This window comes from Sarcophilus harrisii, chromosome 4 (genome assembly GCF_902635505.1).
Source record: "Sarcophilus harrisii chromosome 4, mSarHar1.11, whole genome shotgun sequence".
In the NCBI taxonomy this organism is placed as follows: domain Eukaryota; kingdom Metazoa; phylum Chordata; class Mammalia; order Dasyuromorphia; family Dasyuridae; genus Sarcophilus; species Sarcophilus harrisii.
This window is the reverse complement of record NC_045429.1, coordinates 59,504,368-59,529,103: the sequence shown is the minus strand read 5'-3', so window position 1 is coordinate 59,529,103 and position 24,736 is coordinate 59,504,368. Positions and strand designations below refer to the sequence as shown.

General features: G+C 41.6%; 1 protein-coding gene across 1 annotated transcript; it reads right to left on the bottom strand.

Moving 5' to 3' along the window:
- Positions 1-785: 785 nt before the first annotated feature.
- Positions 786-24,736, bottom strand: EEF1AKNMT (eEF1A lysine and N-terminal methyltransferase). Its single transcript, XM_003767419.4, has 8 exons — positions 24,337-24,736; positions 22,463-23,222; positions 17,916-18,115; positions 13,500-13,695; positions 10,849-11,016; positions 7,929-8,141; positions 3,221-3,352; positions 786-2,879 (listed from the first exon to the last, which is right to left on the bottom strand). Exons 1-8 carry the CDS (start codon positions 24,487-24,489, stop codon positions 2,605-2,607), a joined length of 2,097 nt encoding a protein of 698 aa, XP_003767467.2. The 5' UTR covers positions 24,490-24,736; the 3' UTR covers positions 786-2,604.

Genomic DNA, 24,736 nt, shown 5'->3' with positions numbered 1-24,736 from the left:
AACTATATTACTTTGCTAACTAATGTGGCATAAGATAAAGTATGAAAGATGCATGCAAAGGGGTTTGAAAAATGAAAAGACTTCACAGACAATTGAGTTATTATTTCTACTGAACACATGCCCAGGAATGGCCTTAAACCACTAAAGAGGATATTTAGGCCAGAACATGAAAATTAAAAATGTATAAGTTTCTAAGTGTGGAATAAATAAACTTTATTTCCTGGCTGTCTTCCTGGCCAGGTAATAAGTACACAGAAACTTTTTGGGTCTTGTTTGTAAAAGAAAGTCTATGGCCTGGGTATCATAGTTCAAAGGGGTGATCATAATAGATTTAGGAGAGATCTAGCCCAATGCACTCCTTTCACAAAGGTCTAACCCAATGCACTCTTTCACAAAAATCTAGCCCAATGCACTCATTTCACAAAGGTCATTCATGAAGTTCTGTCTATGGACTATTTCAGACAGGCCCAGGGCACTGACAGTCACAAACCTCCTACTATAACTAGAAGTAGGATTCGATCCCAGCTCTTTGAGTTCCAACATTGACATGGTATTAAAAAAAAAAAAAAAAAAAAAAAAGAATTGGATTTAGAATCAAAGGACATTGGATTCCAATTCCACCCTGCCATTTCCTACTTAGGTGAATTTCAGGCAAGTAATTTAACCTCTTGTCTACACAATAAGGTTGGACTAGACTGATCTTGAAGGTTCTAATCCAAATGGAATCTAAGAACTATACTGACTCTGATCTCTAAAAAAACCAGTTTGGTGCCAGACCACAGATAGTCAAATCATCAAAAAGTTGTTTATTAAAGACCTACTATGTGCTAAGCAAGAGAAATAGCCCAAATTATCATGTATGATCTTCCAGAAATGTAGATGTCCCACTAAAATAGTTATATTTAAAGTCCCAGTCTGAGCTATGTCACTTTCTATTCCACTATCAACTTCTTTGCTCTCATTTTTATTTTCCTAATCCACCATGTTTATAATCTTGTGTTCTTTGCCAAACTAGTCATCCTTACCCACAGACCTCATTATCACTCTTCTGTTCAAAAAATTCTAATCGTCTTCCATTGCCTTCCATTAGTAAGCATTTATTAAGCATCCACTGTATACTAGAAATACATAGAAAGGCAAAAAACATGGCCCCAGCCCTCAAGATCACATTCTAATGGAGACAACATTCAAATAACAAGGTATATAGAAGATATAGAAAATAATAATGGAAGATAGTCTCAGAGAGAAAGGACTAGCAGCAAGGGTAACTGGGAAAAGGCCTCTGGTCAATGGTGACATTTGAATTGTCTCTCAAGGGAATTCTAGAAAAGCTCAAAGTTAGAAGTGAGGAAGAAGAGTATGGCAGTGAAAATGGCAGGGAGAAAGTTGATGGGGAGTAATGTATGGAGAAGAGCAAACAGGACAGTTGGGCGAGATTGCAGAGTACATGGATGAGCATCGAGTGGAAGTACATTGGCAAAACAGGAAGGGGCCAAGTTGTAAAGGGTTCAAAATGTCAAAGGATTTTGTGTTTCATATTAGAGGTAAGAATGAGTCTCTAGTATTAAGCAGGATGGAACATGATCAAACCTGTGCAGGAAGGTCACTGCGGCAACTGAATAGAAGATGGATTGGAAGAGGAAGAAATGAAGCCAAGAATCCAATTAGGAGGTGGTTGCCATAGTATGGGAAAGAGGTGATAAGGGCCTGTTCTGGGCAGTGACCATAGCACTAGAGAAAAGGGATGTGCACAACAGACAGTAAGAAAGTAAATAAGATTTGACAACATATTGGGTATCTAAGGGAGTACAAGTGAGAAGCTGAAGATAATTCCATTGCATTCAGGCCCTTCACAAACTGGCACCATTCCTACTTCATTTCTTCATACAATTTACAATCCAGCCAAATGCAACCAATCTAAGCAGGCCTTGTACTCTGCCCTCTCTCCGCCCTTGCTTGGGTTGCACTGGGTGCCCTTCCCTTTCTTTCTGTGCCCACTGAATTCCTATATACTCCTTAAGACCCAATTCAAATGCATGAAGCTCTCACCAAAATTGCCCCTCAGACTGTACGAGTTTTAAAGAGGTGCATGTAAGGGAGAGCATGCGCTACAGTTCTCTGGGCCCAACTAGACCATAAATTCCATGAACAAGGGATAAAGACAAAGTCTTATCAAAATTTTCTATCTTCATCACTGCCTAGTTCACTGTACACAAACACAAAGTAAGGTGCATTTTCCTAAAGATGTACTAGACAGAACCTAAAATCTATTAAGTATATCTGATTCCTCATGGTCCTAAGGCACTTAGTAAATGCTGGTCTTGGAGTTCTGCTTCCCTAATACCCAGGGTTTATAGCCTCTGTTACGAGTTAACTAGAACCAGGGAGGAAAGAAAGCTCAATGTGAAATTCAGAGAGGCAGGATCCCAAACAGCAAGTGATACTGAAAGCAGAGGCCCTCTTTTGGTTTTCCCAGACCCAGGTCAAGCCAAAGTCCCAATTGAGAGAGTAAATCTATTAAGACAAGCGAGAAACAAGAGGCTTTCAAATTATTTTGTTATTTTTCTCTTTGTTTCTGTCCCCGAAGACGTACTATGTTGCTCGTCACACAATCTTCACGGTCTTGAGCATGTCCGCCAGGATGTATGTGCTATCAAAGCCCTTCCCTGGTCTCCTAAGTGTCCTTTCCAGGGCCTGAGCCATCTCCAGGAGCTCAGGGGTGGCCACCCTATGCTCGGGCTGCAGCTGGCAGAAGAGGATCTCGTTAACTTCGCCCTCGATCTGGCGCACGTAGAGCAGGGGGAAGACCTTCTTGAGTCCCGCCAGCACTGAGTCCTTGAGCCCTGAATCTCGACACACCAAGTTCAGAATGAAGACACCTTCAGGGAAGAGAAGAGAGAAAGTGGGCAGAGGGGTCTCAACCCAGGGAGAAAGTGCATCTCATTTGATCTTAGCAACAACCCTGGGAGGTAGTGCCAATATTATTATCCCCATTTTACAGACGAGGGAACCGGCAGCAGTGAAGCAACTGCCAGACTCACACAGCTAGTAAAGTGTCCCAAGACTGGGTCTGAAGTCGGCTCTTCCTGAGTCCAGGTCTAGTTGTGTCTCTAGTGAACTAACTGGGATGGAACATTAGCAAGAGGCAAAAGAATGGCCCCTCCACAGGCTGCGAAAAGGCCCCTGTCTGTGGCCCCCACCCCCGCTCTGCTGCCCATACCTTCTGGAGTCAGGATCCTTTTGACATTCTGCAGAAAAGCATGGTCCACAAAGGCAGGGGGCGGACAGCTCATTCCTACTGTAGGGTCCTTGCTGTCTACATCAAACATGATGACATCATAGCGAGACTGTGCTGGGAAGAGAAGATCAGCCCACAGTTAATGGAAACTCTCATCCGGCTACTGGAAGACGCCTTGAATCCCTATAACAAATACTCTTTGTATCTGGCCTGGGGAAAGGGTGAAGGATGAGGAGGTGAAAAGGGAAAGGCCACATGGGGAAGGAGATGGTGTTACAGATACCTGCCACGGACAGACTATGTGAATGCATTCTAAACAAAGTCTAGGATAGAAAATAAACTGATATACATTGTCGGCATTTCTATATGTTATCAACAAAGCCCAGAAGTGAGAGAAAGAAAGAGAAATCGCCTTTAAAATAACTGTCAACAATATAAAATATGTGGGAGTCTATCTGTCAAGACAAACACGGAATTATATGAATATAATTATAAAACACTTTTCATATAAATAAAGTAAGATCTAAACAATTAGAAGAATACCAAGGACTCATGGGTAGACCAAGCTAACATAATAAAAATGACAATTCTACCTAAATTAGTTTACTTATTCAGTATCATGCCAATCAAAATGCCAAGAAATTACTTTTTAGAGCTAGAAAAAATAACAAATAAAAAAATAATAATAAAATTCATATGGAAGAACAAAAGGTCAAGAATTTCAAGGGAATAAATGGGAAAAAATGCAAAGGAAGGTGGCCTAGCTATATCAAACCTAAATCTATACAAGTAGCAGTCATCAAAACTATTTGGTACTGGCTAAGAAATAGAGTAATGGATCAGTGGAACAGATTAGGTTCACAAGATAAAATAATCAAAGTCTACAGTAACATAGTGTTTCATAAACCCAAAGACTCCTGTTTCTGGAATAAGAATTCACTATTTAACAAAAATTGCTGGGAAAACCAGAAAATAGTATAGCAGAAACTAGGCACTAATCAAAAACGGGTTTATGATTTAAACATAAAGGGTGACACTATAAGCAAATTAGGAGAACAAGGAATAGTCTACTTCTGAGATTTGTGGAGAAGAAAGGAATTTATAGTCAAAGAAGAACTAGAGAACATTATGAAATGCAAAATGAATAATTTTAATTAAATTTTTAAAATGTTGCACAAACAAAATCAATCCAACCAACATAAGAAGGGAAGCAGAAAGCTGGGGAAAAAACTTTTACAGGCAGAGTGTTTTTGATAAAGGCCTCATTTCTAAAATATGCAAAATATGTCAAATTGAATACAAGCTATTTCCCAATTGATAAATGGTCAAAGGATATGAACATTTCAGATGAATAAATTAAAGCCATTTCTAGTCATATGAAAAAAAGGCTCTAAATCACTATTGTTTAGAGAAATGTAAATTAAGATAACTGAGGTAACACTTCACATCTTTCAGACTAGCTAAGATGACAGGAAAAGATAATGATGAATGTTGGAGGGAATACAGGAAAAATGCATTGTTGGTGGAGTTGTGAAATGATCCAACCATTCCAAAGAACAATTTGGAACTATGCCCAAAGATATATAAAACCGTGCATACACTTTGATCCAGTATTGTCACTAGTGGGTTCAAATCCCAAAAATATCATAAAAGAGGGAAAAGGACCCACATGTGCAAAAATGTTTGTAGAAATCTTTTTTGGAATGGCAAAAAACTAAACTCGATGGATGCCCATAAATTGAGGAATGGCTACATAAGGTATATGAAAGTAATAGAATATTATTATTCAATAAGAAATGATGAGCAAGCTGATTTTAGAAAATCATGGAAAGACTTACATGAACTGAGTGAAGTGAGCAAAACTAAGAGAACATTGTACAATGTAACAAGATTATGTGATGATAAACTTTGATGGGACTAGGCTCTTTTCAACAATGAGATGACTCAAGGTAATTCCAATTGACATGATACAAAGTGCCATCCACATCCAGAGATAAAACTGTGGAGACTGAATGTGGATCAAAGTACAATATTTTCATCTTTTTTTGTTATTGTTGTTTGTTTACTTGGTTTTTTCCCTTTTGATTTTTTTTTTTTTTGTACAGCATGACAGACATGGAAATATGTCTAGAACAATTACACATGTCTAACATATATCAAGTTGCTTAATGTCTTGAGGAGGAAGGAGGAGAGAGAAGGAAAAAAAATGGAATACAAGATTCTGCAAAAGTGAATGTTGAAAACTATCTTTAGCAAAAAAAAAAAAAGAAAAGAAAAAGAAAATTAAATTAAAAAAAAAACCTCTCTTTGCATGTATTTGGAAAAATAAAATACTATTAAAATTTTTAAAAAAGAAAAAATGGTAGCAAAAAATTGAAATAAGCCCATGATTTTAGAGGCAACTAGGTGATGTAGTTGATAAAGCACTCAGGAGGTAGAAAGATCTGAATTCAAACCCAGCCATAGTCACTTATAAATTGTGTGACTCTAAATGCTTAAGTTACTTAACTTCTCTTTGCCTCAGTTTCCTCATCTGGAAAATAGTAATAACATCTATTTTCACAGGTAAGGGTTGTGGTCAGGTAAAAGAAGAAAATGTCTTAAGAACCACAAAGCACTGTATGTTATAATATTAGCTATCAGAAATCAATCATTATTTCACTAGTAAAGGAAAAGGTAAGGAGTTCATTCACTCAACTAATGTAGATCAATATCTAATTTTAACATATAGGTGACTTATCTGAGGGTGGGAGTGGGAAGGCCATTAAGAAATTATACAACCAGCTTAAGGTGTAACAGACTTGAACCTACATCATCCTAACTCCAAATCCATCTCTTATCCACTAATTTATGTTTCACCTCATAGAAATATATGTAGAACATGATTTAACCACAATACAACTGAAACTGTTGGGTAAAGGTACTCAGCAAGAGACTATAATGGATAAATGAACAGCTATCTATACTTAAAGATGCTCAACTAGCTTAGGGATATAGTATCTTTACATAGAAAATGTTTTGAAATGCAAGTCAATCCATCCTACTTGGTTACTTGAACAACTGTAATCAAGCAAGAAACCTTCATTATGTGCCCACTATGTATTGGGCTCCATGCCAAACCCTGGAGACAAAAAGGGGCAAAAATCAGTTCCTGCCCTGCCAAGGAGCTTACAGTCTAATGGGGAAAGACAATAAGCAAATTATATATCTCAGTCAACACTCAACTTTTACCAGATTATCATTCCTAGAAAACAGTCAAAAGATTGATATTCTCAGTTCTTTATAACAAAACATGAATTGTGTTATGTCCTTGTCTTAACGCAGTAACCATGGAATAACCCTGGATTACAGAGGCAACACTGAATGAAATGGGGAGGAACTGGAGAGGCAACACTGAATGAAATGGGGAGGAACTGGAGAGGCAATGTCAGAAAAAACCCCAAGGTAAAAAAGAGCAAAAGGGGAACCTGTCATGTCTCGCCCTCCCTTTTCCATTGCCTCCAAACTGGCAGGAAGGTCAGAAGCCCAGTAGCATTGACAGGGGGACCAGGATACTCATTTGGCAACACTAGCACAGAAACTTGGCACTAGCACAGTTGCCAACATAAAAGTGAAAAACTAATAAAATTACATAAATGCTTGATGTCATGAAAGTTAAATATACAAATGTTGAGAACTGACTGTCTATACAGGATAATAATTGTTCATAATTAATAGAGGGAAGGCAATGAAATTTAGAGGGGCTGGAGAAAGCTTCCTGTAGGCTGGATTTTAATTGGGATTTGAAGCCAGGGAAGTCATTAGATGAGCAGAGGAGGGCTTGAGAAGTTAATGGAAAAGGAAAGGAATGAATGACTCCAACTCTATGAGAAGATGCTGACCTCCACTGGTAGAGGGAGCATCCTTACTAGAAAAAGTCACTAAACCAAAGAAATCATGGATTCAGTCCCTATGTACCCTTGCTTATACCCTTGCTTACTGAGTTTGTGACCAAAGGGGAGATAATTTCCAATTACCCCAGTACCAAACAAATCCCTCCAACCCAGTCCTTCTACTTGCCCCACTCATGAGAAGCTAAGGGTGATGTCAAGTAGCAGTGGCTGCACCTTCAGGGATGTCTGAGCATAAGAGCTCTGCAGTAAAGAAATGGCATGTACCAGAGCACTCCCACCCAAAGAATGAGGGTACATTTCATCCCTCGGAGATCTAATCCTGCTCCCCAGCAGAAGGACTCATGACCCAGACAAATACTCTTTGCTTTGTTTAGAGCTCTAAGACTCCTGGGAGTCAACCAACAATGCCAGTAGCACCAGGGAATGAGAGGATAGAAATGCCACATGTGTATATTTTTATCACAGCAATGAAGATTTTTTTTTTTTCATTGCTAGCACAAAGGTGAACCTGAGCCCTGCCTCTCTGGGAATTACCAAATTCCACTTCACAGCAGTCCAACTTAATGGTTTTGCTTTATCTCTGGCCTATTTCTTTGTCATTTTCCCAAGAAACATCCCACCCATCTGACCAACAATTCACCTCACTATACAGATTTTAGGGGGCTGGGGTTGGTGGGCTCATCCCTGGCTCAAAATAGAAACCCACAAGCATGGGATGAATGATATGACACTTTTCCTAGCAGGTTAACACGTGAGATCTCCCAGTACCCCCGCTCCAAGTTTTCCTGTGCCATTACCTTCTCTGGCCAAGCTGGTGACATAGTCCAGGCCATCGGCAATGTGAACTTTCATGCGGTCACTCTGGGTGAAGCCAAACCAGCGGGTGGCCACCTCCAGCATCGAGGGGTCAATCTCCACAGCATCGATGTGAGACTCCAAGAAGTGATCATGGATGAAGAGGGGCAGACTGCCGCCACCCAAACCAACCACCAGGAGGGACAGCGCAGCCTCTGAGGTGAGACAAAGAAAGATCACTACAATCCCCACACAGGAAGTCTCAGGGTGACAGAATCACTTAAAAGACTTTATGTAAACTTATTTATTTTGCTTAAAAGAGCAATTGGTAAACAAAAACCATCAGGACCTTAATATTTTGATGGCTTTGTGATCTCCTCAGTATGTGGGGACCCTCTCTATGGTGCAGATGGAAACCCACCCTCACCCTCTCATCCTGGGTAAACCTGTTCCTAGTCTCCCAAGAAGTCCTCCCCAGGAGGTATCCTCAATGTCCCTGGGAAGCCTAACTCCAGGCCTCCTCCTGTGGATCCCAACGCATCATCCTTATTCTGGCCAGTGCTAGCCTATCTCTTCCAGGCATCCATCATTATGGTCAGGCTCTTTAATCCATCTGTCCCAGGTAACCAACAGAAGAACCAACACCTGGTATTGGCCCGAGTTCCCTCCCAAAGGGAGAAGCAGGACTGGGTGATCACAGAGGGCACACAGCCCCTGCCCCCCCAAACAGAACCATCTTGGGCCCTCCCATCACCAGTGGCGCCAATGTTTCCTGGGCTACTTGAACCAGTCAGACTCTGAGGATCAGCGCAGCTCCTTGTACTTGTGGAAGACAGTTTGAACTCCAGTGACTGTGGCCTTGTGTGGCCAGTGTGCTGTAGGACAGGCCTCTGCTTCATGGAGAAGCTTGGTCCCACAAAGCACTGCAGAATTTCCTAAAGACAATCCCAGTTGTTTCCTTCCTCCTGCTCCAATCTAGCCTAGCTCACTATCCACGCACCATGTCTACCCGGGTCTAGAAGAACTGATGGACCAGCTCTGTGGGATGGCCATTCACTGCCTATCACAGTCCGACAAAAGGCATTCTCCATCCATTCAGGTTTTCCTATGTAGATAGCTAAGCTGAACTCTTGAATAATTATCGATCTCATTTTAGGAAATGCTGCCATGCAATTGTTAATGCTGTAAAGTTACCCATGCATATATCCTGTAAATAAAAGGCTATTAAATTAAAAAAAAGAAATTTCAGTCCTAACAATATTATCATGTAAAACTGAGGGCTCTGATTTACAAGAAAAATAACCATTAAAAAAAAAAAAAAAAAAAAAAAAGGAAATGCTGCCATGTTCAAGGGCTCAAATTGTAAGCTAAAGAGATAGGAATTCAAAAACAAATGACTAATATATTTAAACATTTTGGGGTAACATAAATTTGAGTTAAAATTATCTAAACACTTATTATAGCAGCTTATGTATTTTTGTTTAGTCATTTTTTTAGTCTCCTCATGAGCCCATTTGGGGTTTTCTTAGAAATTTTCTTCTGCAGCTCAGTTTTATGTATGAGGAACCTGAGGCAAACAGGGTTAAGTGACATGCCCAGGATCACTCAGCTAGAAAGTTGTAAGGAATTCTAGTGAATAAGGAATCTTTAATAAGTCTCGGCCATGTCTTTTGTATAACTTTTTTTGCTGAGAATATGAATATACACTTGTAGTTTTCTGATGGAATGCCAGGGAAGCACACAAGAAGAGTCAGTCATCCTTCGGTGGTGCCTTAATTAATGAGTATCCTTTATTTCAATGTTGTGTTTACCCCAGAAACCTGGCCAGTTCCTGGAATAAACATAATCATCCAAATATTCTCTTTGGTGGGCCTCGTCATTGATGACACATCCTATAGTTGGAGGTTGCTCTGTCTTAAAATAGGAGGTTGCTCTGTCTTAAGAGTCATGAACCAAGTAAGAATATTCAGCATAGTGCCTTCTTTATTCTCAGCCTATAAAAACCCCTTAATAAAAAGGGACTTGAAGGATTCAGACTAGGAAGTACTGTACAGCTTGCTTAGCAATGGTTCCCATGTGAGATTGAATAGCTGTGACCATGGATTCTCCGAGCCAAGGAATTCAGATGTTGATGCTTCTGTAGTGGTAGTGATATATTTTGTATGTTGTTTGCCTGTTTGTTATAGTGTCTTTATGGTGGCCACTATATTTGTTAGCTGTGTATTCCTTTGGTGCTATGAGTTTCCTCTTCTCTTATGTCTTATTTAAATCAAAGTTCTGAGCAGTAATAAGCTTGTGCCCACCCCCTTTAAGACTATGCCTGTTGAAATGTGAATTTTGAATTTAGATTAATCCCTCAGAAGTGTCTAAGGCCAGATTTGACCTCAGGAAAAGGAAACTTCCTAACTCTAAGTCCAATGTGCTCTTCTATCCACTGACCTGTGGGCTGTCCACCAGTTTATGTACATCCTTCTCAGAAAGGCACACAGAAGACTCTGAACATGTGTTCCTTAAGCTAGATGACATAATGTTTTAAAATCACAATCTTCTTTATAAAAAAAGAAACGAAAAAGTATTTACTCATTATATGCTAAAACTGCCCAGATAGCAACATACTGGTTAACAAAATGTGCGAATATTTATGGGGACAAAGGATCTGAAACTGGCATGGATAAACTTTAGTAGGGAAAAACTCCCTCCATTGATAAGAATCAACAACTACTCTCTAACTTTTGTTCTTGGAGAGCTCTCTGGGCTCCTCCGTATTAAGGGACTTGCCTATGATCACAAGACAGTATGTGTTAAAAGCAATTCTTGAATCTAAGGCTTCTAGACTGGAAAGCCTGCTCCTCTCCCTAGAAGGAGTTTCACTTGGCTACTCCCTCTACAAATAAACGTTTTTCGTGGGTCTCTGCTTCTCACCTGGGAGCATCTCTGGGTTTTTTAGCAAGGCAAGCCCAGCAATCATAGCCTTGTGGTGTTCACAGCACAGAAAGCCCTTGTCAATGGGCTGACTCACAGGCCCAGGAGGGTTCTCTGGAGCATCCACTGGCCGGAGTTTCTTCTTATCCTTTTTCCTCTTCTTTTGGGCTAAGACATAAGAGTGACAGTCAGTCAACAAACTTTTACCAAGTACTCACTACCTGCCAGGCAAGTGGAGAGGCTGCAAAGAAAGGCAAAAACCAGCCTTCTAATGGGAAACAACATATGAAAGACACATACAGAGTACAGAAAGATCATCTGAAAAGGAAAAGCATTAGCAGCTGGAGGTTGGGAAAGGCCTCCTGCAGAAGGTGGGATCTGAACTGTACCTTGAATGAAACTAGGGAAATGAAGAGCTAAACATTAGGGCAGAACAGCACAGGGGCCAACACAGCAGGATCAGACGAGGCAGGAAGGTGCTTTAAATGACAGAGTTTATATTTGATCTTAGTAATAACTAAGAGGGAGCCCCTAGAGCAGGTGGGAACATGACTGGCCCTACACAAGCAGCCAAGGGAGGGGAGACCTGAAGCCTAAGACCAAGGAGGAGGCTCCTCAAGCAGTCCCCTGGGAGGTGAGTCCAATGCAAGAAATGCAGCCAAGGAAGAAATGATGATTCTGGGCCAAGGAACAGACACATGGGTGAGTGAGAGGGGAGAATCAAGGATAACACGGATTGTGGACCTTGGCAATCCAGAATATGTGGGCCCTTGACTGTAATAGAGAGGTCAGGAAGGGCAGGGATGGGAGGAAGAGGTGTTCTGTTTCAAAGACGTCGAGTTTTTGATGCCTATGGGAAATCCAGCTTGAGAGAACCAAAAAAAAGATGGCTGCAGCTCAGCAAAGAGATGGGACCAGACAGGTAGCTGAAGGTCTGCTTTGGGAAACTTCTCTTGGAAAAGGGAAACCCAGCAACTCATGAGCTATTCTCAGGAAAACCAGTTGGGGAGTTCCTCCACTAAAGTCAAAGTCTGGCTTGGGACAATTGAGGTGCCCTGGCAAATAGTGACTGCTGGGGTCTACAAAATATCAGTTTGTCCCCCTCCTTGTTCAACCATTTCAATCGTGAACAACTCTTCATGACCAACTGGGGGTTCCCTCATCAGAAGCACTGGAATGGGTTGCCGTTTCCTTCACCAGCTCATTTCATACACAAGGAAACTGAGGCAGACAGGCAGCTAGGAAGTATCCAAGGACAAATTTGAACCCATGAAAAGGAGTCTTGCCAATGCCAGGCCCAGACTCCATCCACTGTGCAGCCTCACTGCCCCCAACGCAAAAGGATCTCTGCGCCATTACACAAGGACTCTGCCTGCTGGCTACAGCACCGGTGGGTACAGGGGATTACAGGGTCAGAAACCAGACGACACAATTGCTGGTCTATGTACTACCCTTCTCAGGCTGGGATCACATTCCTGTGGGGTTCCCATGTCCTCAACAAGGTCTCTGTGATTCAGGAAGGAGCAGCCTCCTTTACCTCATTTTAGAAGTGATGAAATGGGAATAATTCAGAGTCCAGTGACTTGGCTGAAGAGAAAAAGCTGAACAGCTCTAAAAGGAAAGAGGTTCTTTTTGTGGTTTTGTTTTTCAACTAAGATTTTTTAAAAACAATTGTCTCCTAAGACCTGAAACTGAACCATAAGGAAAATATTTCAACTACACTAAAAAGGAGGGATGGCTTCTGGGGAAGCTACCAAATGGCCAACAGGAGATGTGAAAACTATATTTGAGAGTGGACTGGGTGAAAGCCCAAGACTTGTCACAAGCATCCTTACATCGAACAACAGCAAATACATGACTATGAAGAATTCTTAGATTCTCCCCCCCTCCCCCAAAGTCCCCTTGAATGACCCAGATATAAGTCTGTATGATATGGCAAAAAGAATTTTTGATTAGGAAATCAAGTCACTAAATTCCATTTCTGGAATTACTACAAAACAACTGACTCTGAAAGAGTAAGCTGCCTATTATATGAAGTATTCAAGCAGAGGAGGTAGGTGTTATAAAATAATATCCTGATTAGAGCAACAGAATAGGTGACCTCAATCATCTCTTCCAAATCTACAATTCAGCAAATTGGAGGTTAATAAAATGTAGATGGAGGGGAGAAATAAAAAAGGGAAATAAGTCACAAGAGATCAGTGAGATGATATGTTACCTGGAGGAGAAGCAGTATAACATTAATTTCCTCTCAATACTTGTTAACCAATCAGAATTGACTGCCACTCTCTGGAACACCCACTTTTCCATGGGCCCATGAGTCTACTGCTATGCTAGTATTATTAATAAAATGACGAATTATCCAGAAAAAAAGTGAAGCAATTTTCTTTCTTTTTTTGTGAACTAATAGCCCTGCTTTTCATTATGACTAAGAAGTCCTTTGCTAAAGGTCAAAGCAAACAGGACCATCCTGATCTTTTATCACCTGGATTCAGGACAAGGAAAAAATCTTGAAATCTTCAGTCCCTACCTTGAAATGTTACTTTTTATTCTATCCCACAGATTCACTCCTAACCCCCTCCAATTCATCCCAAGCCCACAGGTATGCTGGGCCCACCCTCATCCCACCAAGCTGGCCATGGGACTCCTACCTCTATTAGGTGTATCAGTCAGCAGCCTGGCTTCTGACTGCACCACATTCCTGTTGCTGAGAAAGATCAGACGTCGGAAGTAGCGCTTGTCATTCCCCTGCACGTCCTCAATGACATAGTCACCACTCAAGGAGCTACAGTCTCGGTGCTGAATGGTCCGGACCCCAATGTCCCCACCAACAGACAAGAAAGGCACCTGAAGATAAAACAGGTAAAAAAAATTAATGCAGTTCACAAGACCAAGTTACCCCCAAAAAGTCAGAGAGACAGTATACACTTTGTGTGTGTGTGTGTATGTATATATATATATATATATATATATATATATATATATATATATGAAAATGGTGAAAGGGGAGAGAAAGTAGAGGGAAATATGGTAAAAGATTATTAATTTGCCTGAGAGAGTTTAATGGTTAGATTCAATGTTAGCAGGATTATGGAGAAATATAATTATTTTTGGAGATATTATTATCATTGAGAAATAGCATTATAATTAACACATTATTACAATGATGGTAGAGTTGAGAATTGGTGTAATATTCTCTCTACTCACATAACCAACAGTGCCAGCTTCAGGGACCATCACCTCTCACCTATACTACCATGAAAAGTTTCTAATTGGATTCCTCAATTCCAATTTCTCTTGCCAAAATAATTTTCCTAAAGTACAACTTTTGGGGTTTTTTTCCTCCATAATCAAGGGACTGCTTCTTGACTTTAGAAGAAAATACAAACCCATCTTGGCATTAAAAGCCTTTCCCAATCTGACTGGTCCAGCTGATTGTTTTCAGGCTTTTAATATATATTACCCTCCTTCAGTTACTCATCTATTTTGTTATTCCCTGAATTCCTCATTCTATCTTGGCCACTACACCTGGAATATATGCACTTCCACTTCACATCATGGTCTTAGAATCTACTGCTTCCTTTAAGGTTCCTCATATGTGCCCCCTTTAAGAAACTTCTGCTACCTCTCTCAGTGATTAGCTCTTGTTTCCTCATCAATTGATGATGTATACAGTTACCTGACAGGATGGTTCCATACTAGGAATAAAGGATGACAGGAAGAAGGATAGACTACTCCACTGGTTCCCTTAAGATATCAGGAGAAAGCCAGGGAGACCTCCAGAGAAAGAGTAACAGCTGCAGAAAAAATGTCATGAAAGAGGAATGATAGGAGCTGAGCTTTAGACGAGCTTGTGGTTGTTCAGTCTCTGTGTTGGCAAAGATACTGCAATGGTTTGCCATATTTTTCTCTTAAACAAGTTATTACAACTGTAACAGAATATTATTCCACAATTTATCATATATACATATATGTATTTGTATGTACATATATTTACATGTATATACAGACACATGAGCCTATCGATACATATCTATATATTACATGTATAGATATTCCACATATTATATGTGTTTATAAATACGTATATACGTATATATACATTCAGATATAGATATACACATATAAATGTAAATTATCTGTCTTGCCACTTGACAAACTAAAGAAAATACAGAGTTATTATATTTAAGTGCCAGAGTAAAAAAAAATTATTTTGTAAATAAAAAGAATGCAAAAACACCCCCAGTCTCCATGACTCAAACTCCAAGATTCTTCAGGGCAAGTCTCTAAGTTTCTGTGGATAAAACATCCAGCGTCTAACATCCTCATTTTTTCACTTCTCTTCAACCTCTCCCAATCTAGCAGGAGCTCTCTGGTTACCCACAAATTCACCCCATGTCTCCCCTCTTCCTTTAATTCCTCCATCCCCCATTAGCTAGTGCTCACTGTCTCCCCTCCCTATGCTGGTCCTGTATCCTTTTCTCTTCTCCCACTATTCCATTTCATGTGTTCATCTCATCAGCTTCCATGGAATCAACTCATCTCTATGCAAATAATCTGAAAAGCGCTCCATCCAGTCCTGACCTCTCTCCTGAACTGCGGTTTCCCATTGCCAGGTGCTCACTGTATATCTACAAATGGATGTCCCACAGACATAGGTCAAAACAGAATTCTCCATCTCTGCCCTAACCCCCAAAACAGGTTCCCAAGCCAGGGAGTTCATGCCACATAGCCAATCTCCCATCTTTCCTCCTGACCCTGCTGCCAATGTGGGGTGGGCGTCTTGACTCACCATGACAGCCGTCACACAGCCCGCCTCCCTGCTCCCCTAATCCTCCTCTCAGTCGACCCAGCCCTCTAACAGCCCAGTGTGGCGACTCTTTTCACTAAACCTGAGTGTTCGATCACCTCCAAATCCTCTCATTCCCATCCCCTCCCCCAACCACCAGGACCTTGGGGACAATCACCTTTGGGTGTTCCTTTAATGCTCTCAATCGCTCTCTCCTCCACAAGACCCTCTTCTCTCTGGGTACCAGCATCCCCACTCTCCCTCTCTGACCCCTCTTTCTCTATCTCCTTTGTTGGATCTTCCTCCAGGCTGTGCCAGCTATCGGTGGGTACCCCAGAGGGCTCTGCCGAGACACCTTTTCTCCTCTCCCTCTACCCCACTTCACTTGGCAATCACATCAGCTCCCATTGATTTAGTTATCATCGGCAGGCTGGCGATTTTCGAACCTACTTATCCAGCCCCCAAACTTCCATCTCGTTATCTCCAGGTGTCTGTAAGGCACCTCTAACTGTAGGTCATGCTTCAACTCAACATTCCAAAATCTCACTCAGCGTCATTCTCCCCAAACCCTATCCTTCCACACTCTTTCTATTTCTGGGTCCAGGTATTAATAGGGTCCAGGTATTCTTATTATTATGCAACCTAGCTACCAACCTAGGTTTTAGGCCTAAAACCCAAAGAAATCAAAGAATGAAGAAAAGGTCCCACATATACAAAAATATTTACAGCACTTCTTTTTTCAGTGACAAAAATCACAAACTAAGAGGATGCCTATCAATTGAGAAACAGCAAAACCACTCATAATATATGAATAGAATGAAATACTATTATGCCATAAGAAGTAACTAAGAGACAGTTTCAGGGAAATCTGAAGTGATGCATAGTATAGTGATTGGAATTAGAGACCAATGTATATAATATCAACATTGTAAATCGAACAGTTTTGAAAGACAGCCATCTGATCAACACCATGGCCAAAGCACATTTCCCATCTCCTGACAAGAGGGATGACAGACACAAGATAGAGAATGAGACACACATTTTTGACTATAGCCAAAGCAAAGACCCGTTTTATTTAACTATTGCTTATTCGTTACAAAGCTTTGTTATGTTTTTTAACTGAGTTTCAGAGGATTTGGAACAGCAAAGGATATAAAAATGGCAGGGAGAGGGAGGAAAGGGGAAAGAAGAAAAGAGGTTTATTTTAGCTATTAAAAAACTGAACAGAAGAGATCAGACACAGGATTAGGAAGATAAGGACAAGCAGGACAGCTTTGAAACTAATGTCTGCAATCAATTATCTAATTCTGAAAAGAAATGCAAGTTGTATAATGGAGATGCAGGACTTCATTCACAAGTTTCTTTTTCTCCTTTTCACATATATATATAAAATGTTCTTCTTTAGCAACTTAAAAAAATAACCCACCAAATGACCCTTTGATTTTCTGTTCCATCCAATAAGAAAAAGCCATGCTCTAACCACAACATCCGGAACTTCCCAGGAAGAATTCCTAACTGGCAACTAAAAGACCTTAATCCCAAGGTCTGGGCAAGAAAGACAAATGAGCTGTTTTTTGAAACAAGACAGTCTACAAAGCAAAGTAACAGACCAGATGTCTGGATACCTGGATTCTACTTCTTGATTTTGCCATTTACTGCACCCCAGCTTTTCCCAACTGGTGATGTAGAGACACAAATCCTTGCCTCTACATTCATCCATTACTCATAGTGAAGATGGGCCAGGATGGCACAAAAATGCTCAAACCCCAATTATGACCAATAGTCAAGCTTTCCTCAACAAGTTCAGAAATGCTAACCTGAAGTATATATGCTTGAGCTGAATTTTGGGTAAATCCCTTCCCACCCTTGGATGGAAGTGCCCAAAAATGTCAGAAAAACAATAAAAAATAAAAAATAGAATGGGCTGACAATGAACAAATTGGACCATGGGATGTTATATGGATGTAAAACTAGAAAGAGCCTCAAGGATTACCTAATCCAATCTAATCCAATCCTCTCAACTGAAAAATACAGAAAGTGGAGGTCAAAGTAACTTAAGCCTCAATGACTTGCCCAAGGTTACACAGGAAGTAAGTGGCAAAGGCTGGGCTTGGACCCACATGCCCTGATGACATGCTCACCCTCCTGTCAGGCTGCCAGAGCATCACCTCTGAGAAGACAGGGGGAGGCGCTGTGTGAACCTCACTGAGGCAGCATGGTCTCCCAGGGGAAGGGCAGGGCCCCTCTCTGGGCCTCTGGGCCGTGGCAGCAACATTACCTGCTGCTGGGCTGGCAGCCCTGGCGGTGCCAGCTCCATGACTTTCCCTGACAGCTCGGCCTGGATGCTGTCCATGCCTTGGTACTGCTGGTCCCTGTGCAGGGCCACTGTGATCAGTCGCCTGAAGCCCGCACTGGCTGCCAGCTGCTTCCGACCTTCCTCCATGCCAAACAGCCACTCTGTCTCTCGGCCCTGGGGAACTGTAAGAAAAGGCTCCGTGTTAGGGGTACCAGGGACAACATTTACACCTGGGGCCAAAGCGTACCTCCAAAGACATGGCCCAAAATGGAACTTGCCTTGGGAAGCAATGAGGCCTAAGAAACTCTGCTGCTGTCCCCCACTTCTGAACCAGGCCAAAATTCTAAACTACACCGAAAGAGGGGGGCAGGGATTGGGGCAGAGGGGTGGCAGCTATTGCTCTGGTATACAGGGCCTCAAACTAGTCTAAGGATTGGTGGCTCTGGTGCCTCGACCACTCATGCACCTGGCTCACACATAATCTCACACTAGTAACTAAACCCAATTAAGTCTTATGTTTTCATACATCCACACATTCACTCACTATTCTTTCTATGTTAGGAATACCATCCCTCCCTTTGCTTGCTTACTGAAGGCTGACCTAAGTGTTTAAAACCCAACTGAGAAAAGAACCCCCTTTTCAACAAGAATTTTTTGGATAATAAAAAAGCAATCTTGTCACAAATTAGCATTATGCCAATATTTTGACCTGGAAATTAAACATCATAAAGATCATATAAAATAACTGGGAGAGAACAAGATCAGGGAATTTTTATAGCCATGTCTAAGAAGTAAAGCATAAAGCAAATAAGGAATAGAGATGGTTAGAAAAGATAAAACAAATCATTTCAATTATATAAATCAAAGTGTTTTTGTACACATAAAAATAATGCTAATAGGAAAAGGAAGAACTGGTCAACTAGAAAAAAAAAATCTCTGCATAAAATATGACATCCAAAGTATATAAGCAAATAATAAAAATACATAAGACACAAAGCCATTTCCCAAAAAAAAAAGTCAAGGGATAGAAATGGTATTCAAAAGAAGAAATGAAGGCTATTAGCAATCAGTTGATCATTAGTATTTATTAAGCATGTGTTATGTTCCTGATAAAAGGCTAAGTGGTGGGGATACAAAGTTGAAATTGAAAGTCTGTCCTTAAGGAACATACATCCTAATGAGAGAGACAACTTATAATTAACAGGGATATATACCAAATACATAATGGATAGATGTAAGAGATGAAAGATCAATTATGGGGGAAGACATTAATAGCTGAGAATACATAAGAAGGTCTCCTTGCCAAAAGCAGAATTTGAATCAAGTTTTGAAGGAAGCCAGAAATTCTAAGGGGCAGAGATGAGGAGGGACAGTCACCACAAAGGTGTGAAGAAAAGGATAGAGCATCCTGTGAGAAACAACAAGTAAGCCAGTGGGACTGGACCATGGAGTTTATGGAGGATACTAATGGATAGTAGTATGAACAAAGTATAGGAAGATATTAGATTGTAGTTTTAATCAATTCATTCATATTGGATCCTTGTGGTGAGAGCCACTAGAGTTTATTAAATAGAGAGTTGGTATAGTCAGAACTTGAGCCTTAGGAAAATCACTTAGGTTGCTGTGTGGAAGATGGATTGTTGTAGGGAGAGAAGAGGCACAGACTCTAAAATAAAGAGGTTCCTACAATATTCTGGAGAAAGTGATGCTAAATAATGCAAGAGGAGAAGAGGGAACAGTAATTGTAGAAAAAGAAACTTGATTTTGTAACTGATTGTATATTGGATAAAAGGGAGTAAGAAGTCAAAGCTGTGAAACTTAGTTTGAGATCCTGAGGCAAAATGGTAATGCCTCCAAGGATAATAAGGAAATTTGGAAAAAGAATCACTTTAAGGGATAAGATGAGTTCTATTTGGGAATATATTGAGCTTGAGATCCCTATAGGATATTCAAGAGGGAGGCCCAAACTGGCTCTACAGATTTGGAAACCTTCTACATAACGATAATAGAACCCAAGGCAACTAATCAGATACTATCAGAAATCAAAAGTGAGATACCATAGAAAAGTAAGAAAACTCAGAACAGAATTTGGGGATGCAACCACAATCAAAAGAAAGTGACCTAGATGAAGATCCAGCAAAGCAGAATGAGAAGTAGCAGCCAACAGTGAGGAAAAAAACCAAAAGAACAAAGTCATACAAACAATTTCAAAGAATGATTCAAATTACTACTAATAAAAATCTTAGGTTCTACTTCACACCCAGAAAACTGGCAAAAATATCAAGGGAATGAATAATCAATGTTGAAGGGACCTCGCTGATATCGCTATATATGTTGATACAACCACTTTGTTATTATAAAAACAAAGTGACCAAAACGCCCACACCACTGACCTCAAAGATTCCACTATATATGGCACCGCAAAAAGAAAGCCTCCATATACACCAACATAAAGGGCATTCCCAAAGTCTCAGAGCAGTTTTAAAACATTACAGCTTTTAAATTACTTAAGTTAAGGCTTTGGGGTACACACTACATGTACATATGATAGAACTTTCTGTGATGGCAAAGAACTGGAAACAAAGTAGATGCCCATTGATAGGGGAAAAGCTAAACAAACTTTGATACATGAAATTAATAGAATACTAACTAGCATGCTGTGAGAAACAACAAATATGAATACAGAGAAACAAGAACCTATACAAAAGGAAATAAAAAGCCTGGAAAATAACACATAATAACTACAAGCAATGTAAATGAAAAGAACCACAAAATAATCAAAACTAACATTATCAAAGCTCAACATGGCCCACTGGTAGAACGCTGCTTAGAATTTTTTTTTTTTGATTAATTGGTTTTACTTTTTATTTAAAAGTAAAACTATTTTTAAAATCCTGTTACAAGAACCCTATTTACCCCTAGATTTCCCACAACAATTTGCTTTCTAACTTGCACTTAGTTCTAATGTAACATTGTACATCTAAACTGATTGTTACGGTTTTTTTATTCTCCTAACTAACCCTCATATGGGCAGGGCCTTTGGCTTATCCCAACTCTGCATTCCCACCAGTTTTATACCTAGTAGAATGTTGTGTACACAGTAAGCACCTGATAAATGTCTGTTGCTGTTATCTTTCTATACATACCTCATGTTTAGGTTAAACTCAAACTCAATTACTCATCATGAGCAAAAGCCCACAGGTCCTCACTAGAATTTTCCTTCCTCCACCCCTTCATCAAAATCCTATTTATTTGTCAAATTCTACTTCCAGGTCCATTCCCATTCATCCCTAGATGGGAACAATCTCTTCTCTTGACCCTGGTTTGAATCTCTCTGTTGGCAAGATTGTACAATGATGGAAAGAGGATCCTTCACAGAATGAAGAGGTAGGAAAACTGGGTTCGAATCCCAACTCTGATAAGGCTTTGCTACTTACCTCACAGGGCTAATGTGAAGAAAACACTCTGCAAACCTTAATAGGCATTATGTAAATGTGAATTATTATTATTCTACTGCAGGAAACACTGGTCTGTTCCTCCTTCAGAAGAGAAGTTTCCTGAAGAGAGAGACACTGCCTCTACCCAGAGCATCTTAGCATGGTGCATGAGAGCTCTGTCTGGATGGAGGGGGCCTCAGAAGTTCTGTCCAATGTCTTCAACTCATAGATGAGGAAGTGAAGCCCAGAGATTCAGTGACCTTGCTGAAGGTCACTTGAGGGCAAATGGCACAAGAAGAATTTGAATCCAGGTCCTCTTGCTTCAAGTCCAGCACTCTTTCCTTTGTAGTAAATTGTAGCCATTTATTGTGCTTCATTAAGTGTTCAACAATTATTTGTCATAACAACAAAATGAATGAATGAATGAAAGTCAGGAGATACAACAAATGGAACACTGGGCCTGGAATCAGGAACACCCAATTACAAATATAGCTTCAGGTACTTTTTAACAGGGTGAGCCTGGCAGTGACTTAGCTTCCTGTCCCTCTTCTTTAAAATAGGGATAACTTCTTGGTGTTCTTGTAAAGATAAAATGAGATGTTTGCTACGTGCCCTGCAAACCTTAAAGTGCTACAGAAATGAGAGCTATTATTATTATTTACTCAGCTTCATTAAATACTTTATAAACACCTAATAAAACAATGAATGAATGCAGGGCTACTGTTTTCAAATAAAGAAAGAAAATGTAAGGGACTGGAGCTTTCCATCTTTACAATGCCTTTCCTTCCGATGCTTACTTCGGTGTGACCTAGAGCAAGCCACTCAATATTTGCAGGCTTCAGTTAAGGAAGATGGCCTACATGGCATCATAAGATCTTTTGATCCAAAGAGACCAAGCCACACTTCCACCTCTGACTAAAGGACCTAGAGCACCTCATGATCTGGCCTGAGTCTATGCTGAACTGGCTCCTTTGACCCTACTTTATTGTAAAAGAGCACAAGTAATCAATTCATACATGTCCCTAACAACCCAAGCCCCACTTTCTTGAAAACCAACCCAATTAGGAACAATAGGAAAGAATCTCAACTCACTGATGAAAATGGCAAAATGATTGTCTCTGGACAGCTTCACAGTGGGGGTGTCTACAACATGCAGGGTGTAGCGTGGCTGCCCGCTGCTCCCATCACATAAATCCAGGGACACACTCCCAGGCCCAGTCTTTCGGTTCAGCTGGCTCCTCAACCAGGCATACCGCTGCCGCTCTCGCACGGCTTCTGCCAGCCGCTCAGTGTTCTCTAGCCGTACAGGCTTGCCTTGTTCCTGAGCACACAGCTCAAGGATCTGAAGGGCAGAGCCAGAAACTGGCCTGAATTTGGTCATGATGAAAGCAAAAACAGGCAGGGAAAACTGTGGCTCTGTTTCTGATGTCTGGTTCTGGCTGCTGGTCACTTGGTGCACCCTTACCATCCACCCTTCTCTGGAGAAATAGCCCACAATTTTCTTCAAGATGTGAGTTTGGGCCAGGGAGATGCATAGATATCGGCCTCCCACCTGCAGCACCCGGGCCACCTCTGCCAGCATTCTATCCACCTTTTCTAGTGTTTTCTCTTCCTCATCTGTCAGGACCGCATCCAGGGTGCCCTTGTCCAACACCACTTGAAAAGAGGAATCCGGGAACTCCATCTTCGTCATGTCCATCTGCAGGAAACTCATCTGGGGTCGCTTGCTAGCATTTCGTTCTTTTATCTGCTTGATGACCACCTCACTGATGTCAATGTTCACAATATCTGGGTATCCCACATCATAAAGCTGTTCGCTCAACTCTGAGTTACCACATCCAACCACCAGCACCTAGAAAAGGCAAAAAACAGGGCTCTTCTGAGAAAACACCTACCAAGGGGAAAATCTTTTCAAGTGAGAAGTGAACAATGGTTAGCAAGGAGCAGGACAAACTGCTCTGGCATCATGGAGAAGAAAATGTGTAAGGGTTCTTAAGTTAACAAGGCTTACTCTTCTCTGTACTGTTAAAAACTAGGGCTTACTTCAAGGGAACAGAAACATAATTATATTATGTCATTTGATCCTTCCAATAACCCAGGGAGGTAGATGTTATTGTTATTCCAGTTTTACAGATAAGGAAACTGAGGCAAGCAGGAGTTAGGTGGCTGGCCACGGAACACACAGCTATTGAATCTGTCTTCCCGACTCCAAACCCTTATCTGGTGACTCCAACTATCTACTTCCAGGTTCATTCCCATTCATCCCTAATTGGGGACAGTTTCTCCTGTTGCCCTTAGGATCTTGATTTGAACCTATCACACTGTTGAGGAGCAACATGAAGGGGCTGGAGCAAGTTGATCAATAAGCATGAATTAAGCACCTACTTTGTGCCAATACATACAAAGAATGAAAGAAAGGGAGAATATTATTCAGCACCTATTAGGTGCCAGATTCTGTGCTAAGAGAAGGAAGGCAAAAGACTGCCCAATGCCTGCCCTCAAGAAGCTCAAGATCTAACGGAAGGAGACAATCAACTCGTTCAAGTAAGTGGTTATAATTACTCAGTGCTAACGAGGTACCGGGCTCTGTGGCAAACACTGAGGGGAAGGGGAACAAGCATTTATTCAGCCCCCGCAAGGTTGTATTAAGCGCCCAGAACACAAGGGCGATGTCTCCTAGGGGGCCCCTCAGTCTCCTTCCCAAGCCCTAGGCACTAAAGCGGAAGAGCGGCGGGATCCCCCCCCTTTCTCCGCCCTCCCCCCATAACTCCCCAGCAAGCAGCAGACACCAGGCCTAAGGCGCCGGGGAAGAGAACACGCAGAGGCGATGGGAGCGAGCAGGCGGCGCGCGCCCTCGGGCTGGGTCCGGGCCCTGGCGGGGAGGACGGCGCGCGCGACGGGGGAGGGGAAGGGAGGGGAGGGGAAGGGAGGGAGGGGAAGGGAGGGGAGGGCGCGGCCCTCCCTACCTTGTCCTTGGCCTTGATGTACTTGTGCAGCACCCCGCACAGGTCCAGGTAGCTCCCGTACCACTCGAAGGTCTTCTTCCCCCGCTGCTGGAAGAACTTCTCCCAGTAATCCACAGACCCGAACTCCCGGGAGCTCTTGGGCAGCAGATTCATGTTCCCGGACCTGGCCCCTGCGAGGCTGAGAGGGATCCGCGGGTCTCCGACGGCGCCTCAGTCAGGGCCGTGCAGGCAAGTCGGGGGGACTGTCTTCTCCCAGAGAGACCCTTCTCCTCCGGGTTCTCCCCTCCCGCGGAGGGCGACTGCGCACCGGAGACTACGCTCGGGTCACTGACCGCCCGGCACCCACATGCTCCGAGTCTCCCTCCCGATCCCGGCCGCACTCTCTCAGAACTCGATTTTA

What these genes read in the sequence shown, in the direction of transcription:
- EEF1AKNMT (XM_003767419.4), bottom strand. Translation starts at nt 24,489, where the DNA reads ATGAATCTGCTGCCCAAGAGCTCCCGGGAGTTCGGGTCTGTGGATTAC. An exon ending in TCATTTTGCCATTTTCATCA is followed by an intron (nt 18,116 to 22,462) that starts GTGAGTTGAGAT and finishes CTTTTCTTACAG; the next exon opens with TTCCCCAGGGCCGAGAGACA. An exon ending in GACTGATACACCTAATAGAG is followed by an intron (nt 11,017 to 13,499) that starts GTAGGAGTCCCA and finishes CTTATGTCTTAG; the next exon opens with CCCAAAAGAAGAGGAAAAAG.